This window comes from Momordica charantia, assembly GCF_013281855.1.
Source record: "Momordica charantia cultivar OHB3-1 chromosome 8 unlocalized genomic scaffold, Mcharantia_2.0 BLBB01000008.1, whole genome shotgun sequence".
Classification (NCBI taxonomy): Eukaryota; Viridiplantae; Streptophyta; class Magnoliopsida; order Cucurbitales; family Cucurbitaceae; genus Momordica; species Momordica charantia.
Window position 1 is genome coordinate 19,847,063 of NW_028275166.1, and position 20,957 is coordinate 19,868,019.

General features: G+C 37.6%; 1 protein-coding gene across 3 annotated transcripts; it reads right to left on the reverse strand.

Annotated features, from left to right (window-relative positions):
- Positions 1-3,174: 3,174 nt before the first annotated feature.
- LOC111025430 (sucrose transport protein SUC3) lies at positions 3,175-8,932 on the reverse strand. Of its 3 annotated transcripts, XM_088127487.1 has the most exons (15): positions 8,501-8,929; positions 8,347-8,416; positions 7,986-8,051; positions 6,736-6,834; positions 6,572-6,636; positions 6,376-6,460; positions 6,237-6,270; positions 5,975-6,074; positions 5,747-5,822; positions 5,156-5,491; positions 4,847-4,990; positions 4,429-4,662; positions 4,279-4,342; positions 4,147-4,190; positions 3,175-3,608 (listed from the first exon to the last, which is right to left on the reverse strand). In XM_088127487.1, exons 1-15 carry the CDS (start codon positions 8,629-8,631, stop codon positions 3,438-3,440), a joined length of 1,719 nt encoding a protein of 572 aa, XP_087983613.1. In that variant the 5' UTR covers positions 8,632-8,929; the 3' UTR covers positions 3,175-3,437. The 3 variants fall into 3 exon arrangements, 2 of the variants coding, with proteins under 2 accessions (XP_087983613.1, XP_087983612.1); XM_088127486.1 differs by having other exon boundaries at positions 8,347-8,928; XR_015792800.1 differs by lacking the exons at positions 3,175-3,608; positions 4,147-4,190 and having other exon boundaries at positions 4,873-4,990; positions 8,347-8,932.
- Positions 8,933-20,957: the final 12,025 nt, after the last annotated feature.

The following is a 20,957-nucleotide window of genomic DNA, read 5'->3' on the forward strand; positions in this document are numbered from 1 at the left end:
AACGTATCTTTAGAACCAGTTAAAATAATGCAACCTACATTTAGTTGTTAGACAAAAATAGTAGAGACTCGTGCTGATAACATGTGAAATGTGAAATTGAGAATAGAAGAGGAGCAAAAATAGAAGAGCATAAAATTAGGGAGAAAATAAAGAAATTTCACTTGAATTCCTTCTTCACTTATTTAGAGGAGAACATGAACTTTTTCCTAGCATTTCTACGATTTCTTCTATATGAATTCATTGTCAACAATGAACCATTACCTATTTATAGGCTATAAGAAATTGTGGAGCAAGACAATACCTTCATGAGTTTTGTATTTGTGTCATGAGCTGGGTGAATTAAGTGTCATGAGCTCATTGAAGATGGGTGTACTCTTTGGTAAATAGGAAAACAAGATAACTTTGAGGAATGGGCATCTAAAGGCTCGTTTGGTAACGTTCTCATTCCTTGTTCTCATTTCAAAATTTTATTAAGAAACTTAAGCATTTTGCAACTAAATACGTCTCTTGATTCTTATTTTTTGAAAATATTCTCAAAATTGTATAAAAATTTTGAAAGCAATCAAAACAAGTTTCTTGTTTCTGTTTCCAATTTGTTACAATACATAAATATAAATATTAGTTGATCATCCTTAAATTTATGGGTGTTGGGCTATACAATCCTATTTCTCTTTATAAAAAATGAAGAAACAGAGAAACAAGAACGTTACCAAACGAGCCCTAATTAAACAAATAGGTTTTAGAATACTTTCATTATTGCTTTAATTTTCTTTCTCTCGCAATCCCGCTTTCTATTCTTTCTTTCTTTGTCCTTTTTTATTCTTTCCTTCTCTCTCACGCACGCAGCCGCCAATCTAGCAAGTGAGTAAATTTCTGGTTCAATATCCACTTTGAATCATTTATCTCCTAACTTAAATTTCAAGATTTGAAAATTTTATTTACTTTCTTTAATATTTAGGGAATTGATTTAGGTTGGTAAAGAATCTTTTAGATTGAGCCAATAATTTATTTTGGATCTATTCAGGTTAATGGTTCGACTCTTGAATGCCTTGGGTAGGATGTTTGGTTGAACTTTTAATTGTAATTTAAGTATGATTTTTATGTTGCGTTCAATGTTAAGAGCTATGCTTAATTTATGAGACTTCATGTATGTGTACGATGAAGAATCTATATTTTATAAAAATATTGTGGCAATTATCCTCTTCGTGTATGTTGGTATACATGAAATCATGACTGTATTTGGCAAGTGAGATGCGATTTAGTCTCGCAAAAAGCCTATCAAATACAAGTGGAGTTGGCAACTATAAAAAAAGAGGTGCTTTGTTTCGTGGGGCCCGACTCTACTAATTGGGTAACAACTATCATTAGTTAGAATAAATATATTTAGTTATTTTCTCAACGTGTGTGGGGTGGGGTCCGACTCTTCCAGTTGTGCCATGGATTTTAACTTCCACATCAATTTCATTTTTCAATCTTTCGTTAATTTGAATAGCAAATATACTTTGATTTGTGATATTTTCTATCGGATCCCAAATAAAACTTTTAGATTATTTTATAATATTATATTACAAAAAGTATATTTTGTCAGACTTTTTAAATGTCGCAAGCATCCATGTAGTAACGTCCACGATACAATAACATCAAAAGACGGAAAAGAAATAATAAAGAAACCGAATTTAGTCACATTTGGCGAACCGATGTAACAAATCATATTTCATTTCTACAAAGGATAAATAAAATCTATACTATATTAAAAAGGTAGGAGGTAGGTGAAATATTTTTGGACACTTTTGCCCTTTACTAAATTTACAAATTACAAATTATAGCATTAATATATTATTACAAATATTAAATTAATTATTAATTATTCATACTATAAATGCATGGAATATAAAAGGTTAGAATGCAAAAAATTTTCCAACAACATAAAATTAATTTTTTCTTTAAAAAATTAATTTTTTCTTTAATTAAAATTCATACTAGAATTTAAAGAGTTTTAGAATTTGAAACGCTTTTGTAACGTTTTATCCTCTACTACTATAAAAATAGGCTTTCTTCTACATGTTTTTCACAAGTTTCAATATTTTTTTATTCTTAGTTACTTCAAACGTCTCTCAAAGATGATTCAATCATGAAAACATCTCGAGATATTTGTGACATATTCATCAAGTTGCAAGGGAGGCATATGTTGAATCTACATATCTCGAATACTAGGTTTGTGACATTACCATTCCACAATTTTACAAAGTTAAATAATAGTATATGTCAAGCAATCTTCAAGAATGAACATATTTACTCTAAAAGATGAGTGTATAGTAAGTTATTTGGATTTTTTTTTTTTGTTAGTATTGTTATTTTTCTAATTAGTGTGTTTTTTATTTGGAATGTTTCTTTTTTTTAGCAATTTTATTTAGTTTAGGATTTGGATTTTTCTTTTTGTTACTAATGTTTTTTTTATTGTTCAGTGTACTTTTTTTATTTGGAATGTTTCTTTTTTGAGCAATTTTATTTAGAATATTTGTTTAAAATATAGATAATTACAAGTTCATGTTCTTATTGTTGAAAAAAAAAACAATCATAGAAGTCAATACATAAAAAAATATTTAATTAATAAATCAATTATAAACAGTAATTTGTATAGAATCTTAAAAGGTGAAATATAAACTTTTGGTCATTTTATTTTCTAATAATATAATTTGAAGAATTTTTCTTTAATAATTTTAATTATAATATAAAATTAAATCAATAAAATAATTTATATTTAGTTAAAAAATTCAACATATATGACAAAATGTCAGCTCTAAACAAATATTTAATAAACAGACAAAATATTAAAAAAATAAAATAAATGACTCATATTAGGTTGAAATAATTTAAAAGTAAAAATATTAAAATACCTATTTACCTTTTTATTAATATATAATTTTTTCCTTTACTTTTAATTTATTTATTTACAAAATATATCATTAACAATTAATTATAAATAGTACATTTTATTATTAGTAATTAGCGGTCAATAATAATAAATATATATAAAAATTAATCTTAATTATTTTTAAAAATAATTATACTTAAAATATTTTACGTAAAATTATATAAAATTTAAGTTACCTTATAATTAAAAAAAAAATTTTACGTGCATTGCACGTGGTAATACACTAGTAACATAAAACGTGGCAGCGAAACTTATCCCCACTTTATTCATCTTAGTAAGTGAACATACACATTTACACTACCTATGGTAAAGAAACCCTCGTAATGAAAAAAATCAATGAATATGAATATAATATTGAATGCAGCATATCATATATAGATTAAAGAAAGATATACGCTATGTATTGGCGCTGGAAAGCCAGGCTTTTAGGAGCAACTCCAAGAATTTGTTTTGTTGGAATCGTGTGCGGGATCGGGTTTGTTTAAACAATCCGGTGCAGTCTTCAACCAAAATGAAAACCTGTGGACTTGAAAGAACTGGTGGTGTGTTTAGGCAATCTAAGAACTGCAACAACTCCAGCAGCAAACGCACATATAGAAGCCAAAGCAAACGCAGGAATGTTTCCTCCATTGAATAAAGCATCCCATGGCCCCGCACCCAGAGACACAATCATCTGAACACACAAAAATATTCTTCTTTAAAGTTATGAAAATGTTTGTTTCATTCGACACGGTAAAAACGGAGAAAATGGAGGTGGAGGAATAGATCATATCAATACTGAAGCATAAATTCAGAATGGTTGTCGCTTGAATGAGTGATAAAATTAAAATTCAAAGCTACAAAAAGAAAGAGAAAGAACAACCAAAAACACCTTACTAACAACAAACAGCAGAGCAGATGATTAAGAATGAATTTGAGATAACATTTGGGGTTGCTTTTAGGTAAAACACTTTTCTAATCATTAATGAAGTAAAATTTTGGAAAAAGCTTTTCAACCTTCAAAAAACGATGCCAAACTCGCCTTAAATTATTATGCACCCAGGAAAGATAAAGTCGAAAGGAGAAGTAATTTTAACAGTCTAAATCGATATTGCATGTGAGCATGTCTGAAAAGAAATAAAGGATGGTTCCTTAAAACAAACATCTTCAGAAGAGTTTTCCTTTCCTAAAAGTAGCTATAATGTGCTCCTTGTAAAGTAACTAGTAAGTACCTGGGGAATAACAACTGCAAGATTGAGAACTCCTATAGCCAATCCTGTAAAAATCATAGTCTCTAACGAATCAGAATTCAGTTAGTCTGCAAACACCAGAAAAGAACAATACTAGATGAACTCCATCCAAACCTTGCCCGCCACCAGAATCAGCAGTCAATTCTGCTGTCAAAGAGAATGGAACACTATATGTTATCTGCAATGGAAACAATGATGCAAGTTTTAATTACAATGATGTGATATAAAGAGGAGAAATTAAAAAGAGAAACTTTTGACATTTACAGCAAGAGGAAAACCAAGAAGAGCAAACACGACCAACGCAGCATTTTTTATTGTCGAATTTCCCCCAATAATATGTTCAATTCCTTTGGAGTATTGGCTGACGGATATTAAACTGATAATAGTAGTTCCCATCATGCATGCAAACACAATAAAGTTGCTCATTGCCCAAACAAGTCTTGCTCCCATGCGCTGACACATTGGCTCTATAAAAAAAGAACTGATACCAAGAACAACCTATGACAAAATAAAATGAAAAAAGAAAAACAAAAGATTAAGATTTGATACATTTACTAGAAAATAAACATTATAAATAACATCTAAAATATAATAAAGCTGACTCATACTTGAATCAGAACTAGAATGCCATCGAATATTTGGAAAAAGTCATACTATAATGTAATCAAATCTGAGTTCTTACAGAATTCAATAGTAAACCAAATGCACCTTCTCTGACACCCTGATCATAAACCTGTTCTTCAGCCACATTTCCTTTTGGGTCCCCATGATACACTTCCCTTCCCATCCAATCCGTATCGAATAAGAAGAAGGGAAACCAGGATAACTACATGCAAAATGCGAGCACCAAAAACAATATTCAAGAGCTGTCAACAGCTGGATCCACATAATTGATAAACATAACCACTGGCAAATTGGTAATGAATAGATGCAAAGCAAAGAGGAAAATATCATAGTGGAAATAAGATAAATTAAGAACGGTAGAATCTACCCAGCTAAGAGCCATCACTAGAAGCACCGAATGCATGGCCGGTGGTAAATGTCTTAAACTGGTCAACAATTTGACTACCACTGTTGCAGGACCATCATAATAACCTTCACTGTGATTTTCCTCAATTTTTGATTTTGAATTTTTTAAATTCATATTTTCTTGATAACCATAGTCAACATTGCTTCCAGGTTCTGGTTTTAAAATGTCGGGACTATTTTGCTCATGCCCATTCAACAGAGGAGAAGAATCTGATAAACGTGGTGGCTGATCTACAGCAGTAAGTGGAACTTCATCGGCAAAATATATGGTAACAAGAGTACATATGGTTAGAAAAAGCTGCATATGTGAAATGCCGAGGTTAGAACTGCAGTTAGAGAACAAAATTCTAGTCACAAGCCAAAATATGAAACTGTTGTCTTTATTGATATGAACTATATGAGCATAAGAACTCAACGTGATAGAGCATCTTTCTTTTTCATAATAGATGAAAAATGTGCAGTGTGCTATTGCTTTATCCTTCTACAGAGGTACATTGTACACGAAATTTTATATCATGAAAAATCTTGAACTCTATGCATATCAGTAACTCACTACAGCAATAAGAAATGCTGCTTTAAGGTTCCCACAGGCTTCACAACAAGCATTACTCAAAAGGAAAGGAAACCATCTGCACAAAGATGAATCATAGAAAAAAAAAATCACAAAAAAAAGATTCAAAATATGAACTAATCTCAGAAAACTGAGGTTAAATAAATAGCACAAATTAGACGTAAATGTATGAAAACATTAGTAAGTCTAAACTCTGATTCAAAGTATTACTTGTGCCAGTTTCCACTAGCTCCTGCTGAAAAACCTAGGATATTACCAACAGCCATCCATGAACAAAATACTGCATTTGCAACATTGTGTTGATCAGGACCTAGAATAAAGCCAACAAGAAAATTCATGGGTGATTATCGAGCATATAATATTCAAAATAAAAGACATAAATATCATGCCTAACGAAACTAACTGGATTACAGTTACTGCCAAATTGTTATCTTATCAATATTATCTTTTTTTTGGAGGGGGAGGGAGTAACCTGATAAATCAGCTAGAAGAGCACGAGCAGGACCCTGAAATACAGTCACAAGAAAACTTCTTTTACTCATACAAAGATTTCTCACACAGAAGAAAAAGAAAAATATAAGTTCCTAGTCCTTTTAGTTTTTAGGTATTACCTGCACCGTATTGTTTGCAAGATCAAGCATCCAGAAGCCTATGACAAAGACAATAGCCGCTCTTGTTCGCGTACCTTTAAATACTCTGTATGAGCATGACTGATCAAGTTAGAATTTCATGTTTGTTCACAACAAGGGATACAAAATAGAGCCAAGAAAGATAATAAAAAAAATTATTAATATGCTCCAACAAAACCTGCAATGTTCCTTCGTATCTCCTAGAAAATATCCAATGTCAGCAGAATATCCAATCAGCACCACCTGTTTAAAAATAATAAATAACAATTTGGTTTCTAATGCTTTAGCAATAATTGTTAATCAAAAAGAAAACAAACAAGTACCCAGAAAAACACAGCTTACAGCAACTGCTATCATTAAAGAACCAGCAAGAATAAAGGGACGCCTCCTTCCATATTTTGAAGAACACTTGTCACTCCATATACCGACACATGGTTGAACCTAAGAACCAAATATTAAATAACATGAGAAAGTTACCACATAAATCAACAAAAATAAATATTTCTGTTGCTCCGATAAATGGAATTGCAACCAAAGTACAAAAGTTTTTTGAATGTTCAAAATTTGTCAGCCTCTTGTTCAAGTCCCAGGAAAGAGCTTGAAATACTCAATCTCCATGTTGGATAACTAAGGGCATGTACAAGTCACAAATATATTTGAAAAAAAAAAAAAGAGAACTTAATAGTAAAAGAAACATGCAACAAAAATATTACACGCCTTGTCAGACATCTTCTTCCTACCATGCAAACTAACTGGGCACTATTAACTTGCTTGCTTTAAAGAGTGCATGCTAGACACAAGCCAGGCAATGGACTACGAAATGATCATCATGTCCTAATTCTCTTTGCCTCAAAGAGTAAATAAAAAGGATACAAATAAGAACCATATGGCAACAGACATTAATAGTGTACTACAGAGAAAAGCGACCAATCCAGCATGTCATGATCATGAATGGAATGTATATTTGTATATTTTACACATATATTTCATTGGATCCATGTACATTTGACCAACTTATATGCATCTCAATTTATCCCCGGGAGACAATCACCTAGCCCTACAAATAGCAAAAAACTCATAAAATATTTAGTAAACCAGGTAAGTGACCAAGGCATGAACTCAAACCTTCAAACCCATAGGAATTTACAACACTATCTTTTTGTATGCCTTTTGTTTTCTTTAATTCTCCTAAACTTACGTTTCAAAAAAATTTGTGGAGAATGAAAGAAAACAAAAGAGCATACAAAAAGACAACCCAACAAAAAGAGTCAAACTAAAACAAAAAGGGGCTCTAATCTAACCAAAAAAAAAAAAAGAAAAAAATCCTAAAGGGTAATTACAAAAAAGCCCAAAGAGAGATGTGAAAACCTAGCAAAAGACCAAACCTCTTCCAGGAACTCTCAACCCCTCTATATAAAATTGACCCCATTAGTCCATAAATATGGTAAGATACTGTTTTAATGCATAATATTCCAATTTGCGCATTTACACCAGAAGTTAAGTATTGTGCATTCTATCAACAATTTTTTTTATATCATCAATAACGGATAAAACTAGGGAAGAATTGATACGAAATTATTATAATCACCTACCACGAGACCAGTGATGGGACCGCAAAGCCAAATAAACGAAGAAAATGCATGCTCAATTCCAAGTGTCTGCAAAATTAGACCAAAAAAGGATGTCTAAATTAGCAACCAAGTAAACGGTAAGATTAGGGAAAAAAACTAAACAAATATAAATGTGGAGTACCATGAGCTAGAAAATGCCTTATACTAACACAACGGGCATCTGGAGATAATAAGGCAACTACTAAAACAAGGTCGTAATTAAGAAAATGATCCAGACAACAATATTCGCAGAAAACAATCTTAATCATACGCAATATTGAATCCGAAGACCTAGCGACTCATAGACGAAAACAAAATCGAAGACGCATGCGAGAAACAGTACCTGAATATAGGGAGTTAGTAGGGAAAGCTGTAAAGCCCAACCAAATTGAACACCGGCAGCGATAGTACAACTGAGAATTAAGATAAACAAACTATTGGGCGTAGATCTAACAGGAGGCGTTGACGACGAACTCTCTGGGCTTCCACTGTGATACCTATCAGAAGGAGGAGAATTTAGGTCGATCCGTTGGAGCTGGTGTTCATCCACAGCCACCATTTCCACTTCTGCATCCTGGAGGTTCTTGTACGGAACCCTAAAGGAAACCGAGTTGGGGGTCGCCGACATGACTGGAGCTAATCAGCTGCAGTAAAAGTATCCATCTGTACACCGAAGCTAAAGTTTCCAACGGAGATCCGATCATACAGTATGAAATGAAATTGAGGCTGAAATCTTTTTGGCGGTCGAAAGGGATGGATGAAATCTTTTGGAATCGAAGACGAACCTCTGGCTTCAGTCGAAATTCAGTGCCATTGCTGAAGCAAAAACAGAAAAGAAAAATGGCAAATCGTCAATTGAATTCAATCACCGTCGATTCCACTGTGCAAGATCCTAGAAGGGACCTTATAAAAATGTGTTTAGAAACTTGGTTCATTAAATTTCTACTATTAGACTATCGTATCAGAAAAATAAACTAATTTAGAATTTGCATTCTTAATTATTATTTTATTGGACAGATAATATTTAGTAATATAATATCCGATCTAATTAGACAATTTGGTCCGTTGGTCAAGATTTTGGAAGAAAGCCAAAAATCTAAATCCATACCTTTGGTTAAAAAAAATATACATGCAAACCATGGTACTGGATTTAATATCTTACGAACTACCTTAAAGTCTATGATTATTATGATAATAATATTTTTGAAAAATTATGCTACATGGTAAAAGTAAATATATTGATATACATTTTAACACGTGTCTGCAGGTGCTATTTTAATTTTATTTTTGTCATATATATTATTTTTAATTTTAAAAAAATTGAACGTATAGTATTTTTTTTAGTATAGGTGTAGTGGCAGGGGACTTTATCATCAAATACTATAATTATTATAGTAAAAAAAAATACTAAAATCATTTATATTTACAAGAAAATGAAATATCTATAAAATAGTAAGTTAAAGTTCAGAATAAATTTACTATTTTAAAGTAGTTAAAATACTTATACTCAAATTTATAATAAAATTACACAAATATCAAAATGAAAATATACTTTTAAATACAGCTGCAATTTTAAAATTTTACACAAAATTACAATTTGATTTTTATATTAAAAATCCACAAGAACTACTTGTAAGTTGTAACAAACTCATTCCAGCAGGATTGACAAAACAATCCTCATCGCACAACACCCATTATATTTAGGGAAAATTGACAAAATAAGCCTCCTGCAGGGGCCTTTTAAGTTTTTTAATCGCCCTTTTCAAAACACAAGTTTTCTAATCATTTGCTAACATCACTTACTTTGTCAAATGACCTCAAATGCCCCTCCTTACTTTGGGTACCAAATTTTAGTTTTCCCTCCTTCCTTACTTGGGCCTAATACACCAAATTTTTATTTTCCCTCCTCCCTTACTTGAAAACACTCCATTTCTCTCTCATTTTTTCCCCTTGTTTTGCTTCTCTCATCTACAGGCAACTCTCGATGCTTGAACTCCAGCATCTATCGGTCTTCCATTTCTCTCTCACTATTAGGGTTGTTTTGCTTCTGTCATCTACAGGCCACTGACTGTCGATGCTCAAACTTCATTATCCATCGGTCTTTGTTTTGAAATGTTTCGTTGGGCTTGTTCGCATATAAGTTATTTATTTGTTTGTTTACTGGGTTGTTGATTTTTAGACGTGGAGGGAGAGAAGCTGACGGACAGGGCGTGAAGGCAAGAAGAAGGAGATCGTTAGCGCGTTAAATGGATATGGATAGCTACTTGAAGTATGTTATAGATCGAGATCGTTCATTAGCGAGAGGGAGATCAAAAGCGTTCATGAGCGAAAGCGAGATCTGAACGAGATCGAGAGCGTGCATGAGCTTGATCGAGAGTGTACAGCGAGAGCGTGAATGAGGTTGATCGTGATCGAGATCGAGAGCGTGCATGAGCTTAATCGAGAGCGTGCATGAACGAGAGCAAGAGAGATGAAAAGACGTGAAATTTAATTCTTTCAATTGTTGGTTGATGTTCTTTAAATTAAAGGCTACATCTATTTATTTTTTTTATACTTATTCGATTTCAGTCTATTGAGAATAAACGGGTGCAGTGGAAAATAGCAGCGAGAGTGCAAAACAGATAACGAAAGAGATCGTGAATAAGCTTGAACGAGAATGAGCTTGAACGAAAATGAGACGTCATCGTGAACGATTAACAGCATATAAGTGGATATATAATAATGTGGAAGAAATAGTAATAAGTAAGCGACCGTGATGACAATAAGGATAAATAAATTTTAGAAGTACAACGAAAATCACGAAAATTATCACGAACGAGAATGAGCGTGTAAGAGAAAGAAGACTGTAGGATATTGAGAAAGTAAGTAAGCAGTAACAACAAAAATAATAATAATTGATTCATTAAAGTAGGAAACAGGGGCTCCATCCATCCATCCCATTACAAAAAGTTTTTTTTAGTAGCTTAAACAAAACAACAACCATAAGCTAATAGTAAATGGGATTTTAAAAATTATTATTATTATTACGGCGTAGACGGGCCAGTAACTGATCCACCATGTCCTCCAGACGAAGTCATTCCTCCTTCTCCTCCTTCAGCAGTCCCTCCAGCAAGTCCTGCGTTTCTTCAACCCGGGCTAACTTATACCTCGTGTTGTTGAGCTCGTGTTGCGTTCGACGTAGCTCTCTCCTGAGCTAGTCATTTTCTTCTCGTGCTTGTTGAAGAGGACCGTTAATTGACACTCTATTCTCCGCGAAGGAGAAGGGATGGTTTGAGATAGGACTGGTTGCTCCGTCGGAAGAGGAACCGTCCGACTCGTAAGATGTTGACATGTTTGCTTCTAATAAATGTTAGATAGATAGATACTTCTAATCTGGATGTCGTTGTTGTGTACTTTATGGTATCTATATATAGAGAAATTCTTGGTTGGTTTCATGGAAAATTGAAAAAATAATTAAATCGAAAATTGGGATAACGGGTAGGAAGGAAGAGGAAGAGTAATTAATTACTGCATTGGAAAGGTGGAAAGACAACTGGGACTGAGGATTTGAAAGGGAAAAGGGCGCATTAATTAACCACCCTCTCTCTTACTAACCTCTTAATTATAAGATAAGTGGGTATGGATACATACGTCTAGAACGCGAGATAGCGAGAAAGAGAGAAATCGAGAAATTTAGAAAGCGAGATAGCGAGAAAGAGAGAAGTCGAGAAATTTAGAAAGCGAGATAGCGAGAAAGATAGGTTGTTATCTTTGCGATATTATAAATATACATGGAGAAGAACGATAGCGAATGAGATCGAGAGCATAACATCGACACAGCGAGAGCAAGAAAGCGACAACGAGACATCGAGAGCGAGACATCGAGATCGAGACAACGAGATCGAGTCAACAAGATCGAGTCAACGAGAGCGAGACAGCGAGATCGAGTCAACGAGAGCGAGATAGCGAGATCGAGTCAATGAGAACAAGTCAACGAGAGCGAGACAGCGAGATCGAGACAATGAGAGCGAGACAAAATAAGCCATAAAGCGAGACAGATTCCAGATACTGAAGAACAAATATATATACTACTACAGAAGTTGGGTGTTCTCATAGAGGAGAAACTGCCCTATCTGATTGACTTACACCGTCCCCGCATATATGCATCCAAATGTCCGTGCCTACGTAATTGGGTTAGTACATGTCTGTCTATTGTGACCCGATGTACCGCATCGAGAACACTTGTTCACAACACGACGCTCACCGGTTGAGGCGATCCGTTGTGTTCTACGCCGGCCTGCACGTTTAACAAGTCATGGTGGTTGGATGGGAATAGGCTGGTAATCAGCTGGCCTTTTCCATTCCGACATGTGGCCTACCGGTAAGATTGGTTCGGCGTAGGCACCAACTAGGGCGTCCACACTATAGCATGGATCGATCAACGTGTGGCAATTTATATTCTTGTGTCTCTCTGCTGCAATTGCGTGCGAACATGGAATGCCCATGTACTGGAACTTCATGCATGTACATGTACGGGCATTCAAATCAACCGTCCCGTCCAGGCCACTGTCCTCAACATGAAACATGCACCAGTCGACTGGTTTGACTGTGTAGCGACGAGACTTCTCAAACTGTACTGCAAGTCGCTCTTCTGCATAGTCTGAATGAGAGGTGTTTTGGGTGGACCAGTGAGTCCTTCTTTCGTGGAACCATCTTTGTAGCAATTCGCGGATGAACTCGACAATCTTAGTGATAGGTAACTCTCTAGCCTCTTGAAGGAGGACATTTACCGACTCAGTGCTGTTTGTCGTCATGTTTTCATATCTTCTACCAACTTGGTAGCATCGGGCCCACCGTTCTATCCCAATTTCTTGTAAGTATTTGGCAAGTGAACCCGATCCAATCGATAGTATCTGGTTCCAGTAGTACGTGAACTGTGACTTCCGATACGCATACGCTGCATCCTGATACAATTTGTAAAATGCAGCATTCTTGAATCGAGACTTTATGTTGTTCCCTAGGTGATAAGTGCATATAGCATGGAATGCGTCCGGGAATATCTCACTTGTTGCATTGGTGATACTTACATGTCGATCAGATATGAATACAAGTTCTTGTTGGTCTCCGATCATGTCCTTCAAGTTCTTCATAAACGACTTCCACGATGCATCGCTTTCGTTGTCTACAATCGCGAATGCAAGTGGATATATTTTATTATTCCTGTCCATGGCGACACCTATTAGTAGCACTCCTTTGAACTTCCCCTTCAAATGTGTGCCATCAACCATAATTACACACCTTGTAATTGACTGAAACCCTCTAATGCTGGCACCCAATGCCATGAACAGGTATTTGAAGTTAAGCGAACCTTCAGTCTCGAGGTGAAAAATAGTACCTGGATTCTCTATTTTTATCGCTTCACCGTACGCATGGAGATGCATGTAGGAGTCCTCCGATCTGCCCCTAACAATAGCGTATGCTAACTCTCGTGCTCGATGGACCTTGTCATAACTTATGTTCACCCCGAACTCTTTACGGACATCCTCCTTAATATGTTTTATCTTGTAAATACGACCGGTTCCAGCAACTCTATCCTTAATAAGATTCGCTACGACCAGCTGCTCGCCTGTTTGTGGTCGTGGTTCACACTGTCAATCGTGCAGGTGTGTGCATCTACATACTTTGATATACAAAATATCGAAGATTTACCGACGAAGTGGGCCGCAACCCTCCAATTGCATGTATTGTCGATGCAGCGAACAGCAAACTTTGATTTCGTTGACCTACTGACCTTGTATTCACGATTAGATCGCATCGCTGTATTTGACAGCACCATACGCAGGTCTTGCTTTGAAACGAATATCTTCCCCACGTGCAGTTCCGATCCGCCTGGTAAAAGGTTGTACCTTGTGGCCTGTTCTATAGTCACGGTGCTTGGGGATTGAGGTACTGGTATTTGGTGATCACCAACATTACCAGGGTCACTGGATGAGGGTTCTACTGATGGGAAAACATGTTCTGTCAAAGGACTTGCATGTTGTACTTGTGATGTATTATTTAATTCATCAAATGGGAATACATGTACCGTACGAGGACTTGCATGTTGTACTTGTGCTGTATTATTTATCTCATCTGATGAGACGTGCATTACGGGAGGCATGCGTGTCGCGGGGGCGACCAATTCCGAGTCTTGAGTGTATATACAGTCTGAACTGTACATGTCTTGCATGTATACGTCGTTCAACCCCCACTCATCTACCCCCGTGAAACCTTCTTCCGGTACAGATCCTCCATTAGGAATGGATTGCTCTCCATCTTGGTTTAATCTAGATGACTGTATGTCAATGCTTTCGCAAGGGACGGTCGATACAAACAGTAGGACTTTAGAAACCTGTTCTTGTACTAATGCAAATCGGAGGTCATCGTCATCCGTTACGAACATTGGCGGTGAATCGCATGCCAAGTGGTACGGTATCCTAATTACCAGATCGTACCCATTCTGGTCGACTTTCATCAGTCTGTACAACCGATTTTTCAGTTCTTTATACGTTACTGTAAGTGGGACAATTATTTCTTTCAGCTCACCGTCGACATACGAATTTGTGTTGTCTTCCCACGTACCACCAAATCTTATGAATAAACTTTTACCAATCTCCATCCTGCATTATAGAAGGGGGGACAAATATATACATGCATTTTAGATTATCGAACAAAACATGTAGGCCACAGAGTCCTCAAACGGTTGCTATTTAATACGTACCTGTCTAGTTCAGTGAGTGTGGGATAGTTAAAAAAAAAACGTGACAGGGAATATTGGGAAAAGTCTGATGTATTAATCAATCATCAGAATAGTTAATTTAACACGTGAATACACATTAATGGTTGTGAGATAGTGCTTACAGCGTGATAAGAAAGTGTAATGCAATCAATGTCCTCCTGATGCTTCAACAACCGAGCAAGGAGGAGGAGAAGAAGAAGAAGAAAAGGAACTTAATGCAGTTGGGGGGGGGCTTGGATGGGTTTAATGAGTTTTTTTTTCATATTGGGAAAATTGTCTGACAAAATAAAAATAAATTTAATGCAAGTGGATTGGTAATGACATGTTATTACCATTACACTCTGCCACGCAGTTCAATCAGCCACATCGCATTAAATGCATCTGACGACGTGTGTGAAAAGAAAAGAAGTAGAAGTGACTGTGAATTGATATCGAGAGCGAGAATGATCGTGATCATGCGCTGTAACGACAATATCGAGAAAGCGCGCGTCGAGAGGGGACATAACGAAATCGAGATCATGTCAGATCAATCTAATCGATCTCGAGCGATAACGATTTACTTCGATATCGAGTTAAATTGAGATCTTGAGTGAATAACATCGAGAACGATTTTGATCGAGTTAGCGAGAGGGTTAGATCGAGTTAAATCGAGACCGAGAGTGAATAACATCGAGAACGATTTTGATCGAGTTAGCGAGAGGGTTAGATTGAGTTAAATCGAGATCGAGAGTGAATAACATCGAGAGCGATTTTGATCGAGTTAGATCGAGTAAGATCGAGATCGAGAGTGGATAATATCGAGAGTTTGATCGAGTTAGTTCGGGTTAGATCGAGTAAGATCGAGATCGAGAGTGGATAACATTGAGAACGAGTTTGATCGAGTTAGTTCGAGTTGGATCGAGTAAGATCGAGATCGAGAGTGGATAACATCGAGAGCGAGTTTGATCGAGTTAGTTCGAGTTAGATCAGATCGAGATCGAGAGTGGATAACATCGAGAGCGAGTTTGATCGAGTTAGTTCGGGTTAGGTCGAGTAAGATCGAGATTAGGAGTGGATAAAATTGAGAGCGATTTACATCGAGAGCGAGCTTCAAAGATGCAATGGAAAAAAAAATTGAGTTCATTCAAAGTAAGGTTCATTATGCCAAAGTTGTGTCGCATACTGCCTTCTAATGTGCGACACTTCAGCCTGAACAAGAGTTTCTAAACTATTACCCGACACAAGATATTCCAGAAATTTACATGCAAAAATACCACAGTCTATACTACCTTTCTGCCTCGTGTCGGTCGTAGGACGGTATACACGCCACGGAGTCTTCTTCAGCTTGCAATCGACCGTATCCATCAGCCCACATGCGTACAAAAGCGATGAGATTGTATGACTCAACGGCCGATGTCTGTCAGCACTTCAATGTGGAAAGGGGCCTGACAATGAGTCGTATACAAATCTCGGACTTGGGTCATATTATCGCAACCAGGACCCAGTGATCCTTGATACAGAACCGGCTGTACACTACGTCGACGTCCACCCAGGATGGAATGAAATATTCCACCTGACCCAGCACGACATCCATGCATTCCTTATACTCGTCCCAAGCATTGGTCGTGTCCTGGACGACCTTCCCCTTGATTCGTGCGTAGGGACCCACCTGCAGCGGCAATAACTTGCCTGCATAACAGCAACATCACACACAACAACACAATCAACATTAGATTCGTCGAAACACAAATATTATGCGTGTTGAATGAGCTTACCATCTTACCATTTGTAGTGGTCCAGGATAGAAAACTTATGAACGCACAGGCGCGGCCGACTACCGAGCTTCCTCATAATGAAATATAGAATGGCAGCAGCTTCCTGCACACACGAGTACAGCAGATATGTTTTGGTGAAACACAGTGCAGTAATGGGCATAGGGTAATGGGATGTGTTGGATCACTTACCGGTCTCGACCTCTTCTAGGATTGAGGATGTTAATGAAGAATCTTCTGGAATATCCACTATGCACATTCAAGTTGTAGACGGCCGCGTTTGTTTGGTCATTCCCAGGGTCCTGTACACCAACGCTTCATCTCCCTAAACTTGGCATCTGGAAAGTTATGCAATGGGTTGTATTTGGGACGAAATGGCCTAACCTGGCTGGCAGGTACGAGATCCACATCCACCATCTTCTGCTTCTTCTTCTGCCGATGCGTGTCCTCCGGACTGAATGGTTTCGTTTCTGTCCACTTACGCTCGGTCCTTCTGGTGGTGTTTTCAACTGGTGTAAGGGTGGGAATAGGTTGAGGGGTGGGAGTCATATATGCTGGTGTAGGTGTGGGAATAGGTTGAGTAGTGGGGGTTGTATCCGCTGGTGTAAGGGCCAACTCAATATGCTCGGCTTGACGAGACCCATGGATCATGCCACACGGACCATCAATGTTGGTTGAGGCAGAAGGCTCGAAGGTTGGATCGGACGTCGTCTCTGATTGTGGATCTTGTACTATTGGTGGTGCCATTTCGAGTTCCACCATCACTGTCGAAACAATGGGTGTCACCACTGCAACGTCCAACTCCACCGAATCGACAATACACGCAGGGTTGGCTAGTTCTGCATCTCCAAGATCGGATGGGGGTATGGTCATCTCTACTCCATCCGTTGCCTTTTCATGCAACGACGCTTCTACAGGAACGACATCGTCCTCCTTTCCAGCATAGGAACCTCCAGGTTGATTGTCATCAGCATCCCCATCATGCTCGAGGATAACATTGGATACCAATGGATGTGACACGTGGACTGTATCCGACAGAGAGGCACCAATATTCACCTCTCGCCTATCGATCTGCAAACGAACTAACGTATTAGCACTTCGATTGAATGAATACATAGAGTATACGAACTATACCAAGTCATAGGAAAAGGCTACCTGACACAACCGTTGAAGCATGAGTTTCATTTCACTCAAGTCGGACTTGACCTCCCCCAAATCTGTCTTCACCTCCGCCATGTCCGAAGCTAAAAGATCCAGCCTTCTCTCCATAGCCCCGAATCTATCATTCGATCGACGGGTGTCGTGCCGTTGTGTAGGGCAAGCATCGCATGATGTCGCTCGCGGTGATTGCCGCGTGCTTTGCCCCACATTTGACCGAATAGAAGTACTTGGTCGAAGTACTTCGACCGGTGTCCGTTGCCCACCTTCAGATGCGGCCTCTGTACGTGGCATATCCGAAGACTCATCCGGCATTGTCTGTACATTCGTTTCCAACGAATGCGCATCGTCGAGTGGGAGATCGTCTTTGGCGCCAAGATTGTCGGTGATGGGGGAAGGATTGTGTCCATCATCACTATCGGAGGTGGAACACCCAGGCGCATTTAAATCAACCACCTCTCTTTCGTCCAATGGACACCTTTGGTAGTCCTTATCCAGTTCCGTCTCCACGAGTGGATAAGATATGGCCAACTGAATGTAAATCACAAGAACATAAGGAAGTGTAAATACTATTACAACTAGACAACAATAAACATATTATAGATCACTTACCACCGCTGAACCAAGGACCTCCTCCCCCAGATCTTTTGTACCGACGACTCTATTGCACGAATATCGAATTATCCGGGGAATGGCGGTCTCGCTCAAACGATTGACACCAGGAGTGATGAGAGATGGGACAACCTTATATATCCACACCTGAATATAAAATTTTAGTTTAGTCTCACACCTAAAAAAAGTTTTCACAAACAAGGACAACGAGTATGCATACGTATTGATTACCTGAAACGCAAGCGGAAATCTCGGTAGGCTATACTTTACTAGATACTTTTTGTTCGTTCTTACTTTGTTCTTGTATAACGCAACCTTTCCATTCATCGCACGCTTCAGACCGTTAACTGTCATACTCAAGACATCAGAACCCCAATCCAAATGGTTGAAGTAGTCCAAGTCATCGACTTGGTTGTACAAGTCGATGTCAACCTTCGACTTGCTCTTGCTCTTTCCCATCATCACAAGCTCCATGTACAAAATTAATGTCACTTTAACGGCGTCCTCGTCGTCCTCGAAATCAGTCTGCTTGTAAACCTCCACAAACTCTTCGAGCAGCATGGAGGCTTCATCGTTGAAGTACTTCCTCCGCAACCTATTCTTTCCAATCTTTTCTGGACCACCTTACCGGGCAGCCGCCACAATCTCGTTATAAGCATGAATTGATCCTTCGAGAATGTCAACACGTTGCCACCAATTAAGAAACTCATGCTGTCGTCACTGCTCCCAGCAACCTCCCTTGACAGAAAGTGATGAATTACACCACTACAGAACATCATCTCCAAGTCGACAAATCGACCAAATATTGTTCTTCTACGAAACATATCAAGTTGGTCCACTGTGAGTTTATCCTTGATAAGCCTGTTGACATTGCTCAAGTGAGACATGCTGGTAGCTTGAGCTGAAAAGCGGTCATTCTCCTTAATTCTCAACTGATGGTCCATTGTGCACCTACAACAAATTGAACAAGATATATGATGACAAATTAAGCAGATAGAGAAACGGAAACACGCAAGTAGTTCAAAAATTTAATAATTGAACATGATACATAATCACGGATTAAGAAGACAGGGAAAGGGAAACACGCAACTAGTTCAAATACAAAATGTAAAACACTGTAATTTTTCTCGATCTCGCTGTTTCTCGATCTCGCTGTTTCTCGATCTCGATGTTTCTCGATCTCGATGTTTCCCGCTCTCGATGTTTCCCGCTCTCGATTTTGCTCTACCTATTTCACACCCTATAATTGCAAATCAATGGAGCTTCTCTCGTTCTCGATATTTCTCGCTATCGATCTTTCTAGCTCTCGCTGTTTCTCGATGTTCCAGCTCTCGATATTTCTAGCTCTCGATTTTTCAAGTTCACTGTATCCATCACGATGATTCTCGATTTCGATCTTCCTAGCACACTCACGATAATTGTAAATCAATGGAGATTCTCTCGTTCTGGATATGTCTCGCTCTCGATTTTTCTAGCTCTCGACCTTTCATGTTCACTGTATTTCTTGATCTCATTTTTGGCTCTGGCTATTTCAACATCAACCCCCCTCAGTATTATTGGTTTTCAAAAACACGATTTTAGTCTCCATCGATTCATTTCCCTGGCGCCGATTATGTATTATTTTCCTCTTCTTCGAAAGCCCTAGATGTGCAGTGTAAAAAATCCACAAAAATCGCAAAAGAGACAGAAGAACAACGTCGGGGTTGTACAGAACTTACGAACAATAGCTAAAATAGTGGTAATTAAAACGAAAATCTTAAGCAATTCGAGAGATAAATGCACTAACCCAAAGTTAACGATGAAATCTCCTTCGTTGTAATCTGCAACCAAAATCACTTCGTCTCACCGCTTGAAGACGACAGGGTCAGAGTTACCTTAGCGAGTCGCAATCGAAATACGAAGGAGAAAGATAACGAGATCTAGAGAAATGTAATTTCAATCGCAGGTGAAGACAGTCAAATTTGAGACGAGCGAAGAATGCTACAGTGTGGGTGCGCTAAAGATGGAACGGACTATTCGTATTACCCAAGTAAGGGAGGAGGGAAAACTAAAATTTGGTACCCAAAGTAAGGAGGGGCATTGGAGGTCATTTGGCAAAGTAGGCGATGTCAGAAAATGATTAGAAAACTTGTGTTTTGAGAAGGGTGATTAAAAAACTTAAAAGGCCCCTGCAGGAGGCTTATTTTGTCAATTTTCCCTTATATTTATAGTGGAACTGAAGAAAATCCCCAAATTAAAACTATCAACAGCACCTCGACAGCCATCTTCGAGGAAGAAATCCATAAACCCGTAAAGAAAAATGTACAGAATCAAATCGAAATAGCTTACAATCGAGAAAACAAACCAAAAGAAAACCACAGAATCAAATCGAAATAGCTTATAATCGAGAAAACAAAAATAAAACCCCCACAGAAATCGTCGAGACCACAAAAAAAATGTACATTCTTCGAAGATCCAAGAAAACCAAGCGGAATCGAGGAAATAAAAGTAAAATCTGGAAGAAAATCGGGCATACGGCATACCTGGCTTTGGATTGTTCATGAGTGAAACCAAGATAGGGCAAAAATATTGATGAAAGAAAGCTCGAGATTTCCCATTGAGACGGGGGAGAGAGGGCTACGATTGAGGTGGGAGTGAAATATGAAGTTTTTTAAATTTTGAGGGTTTAAATAAAAT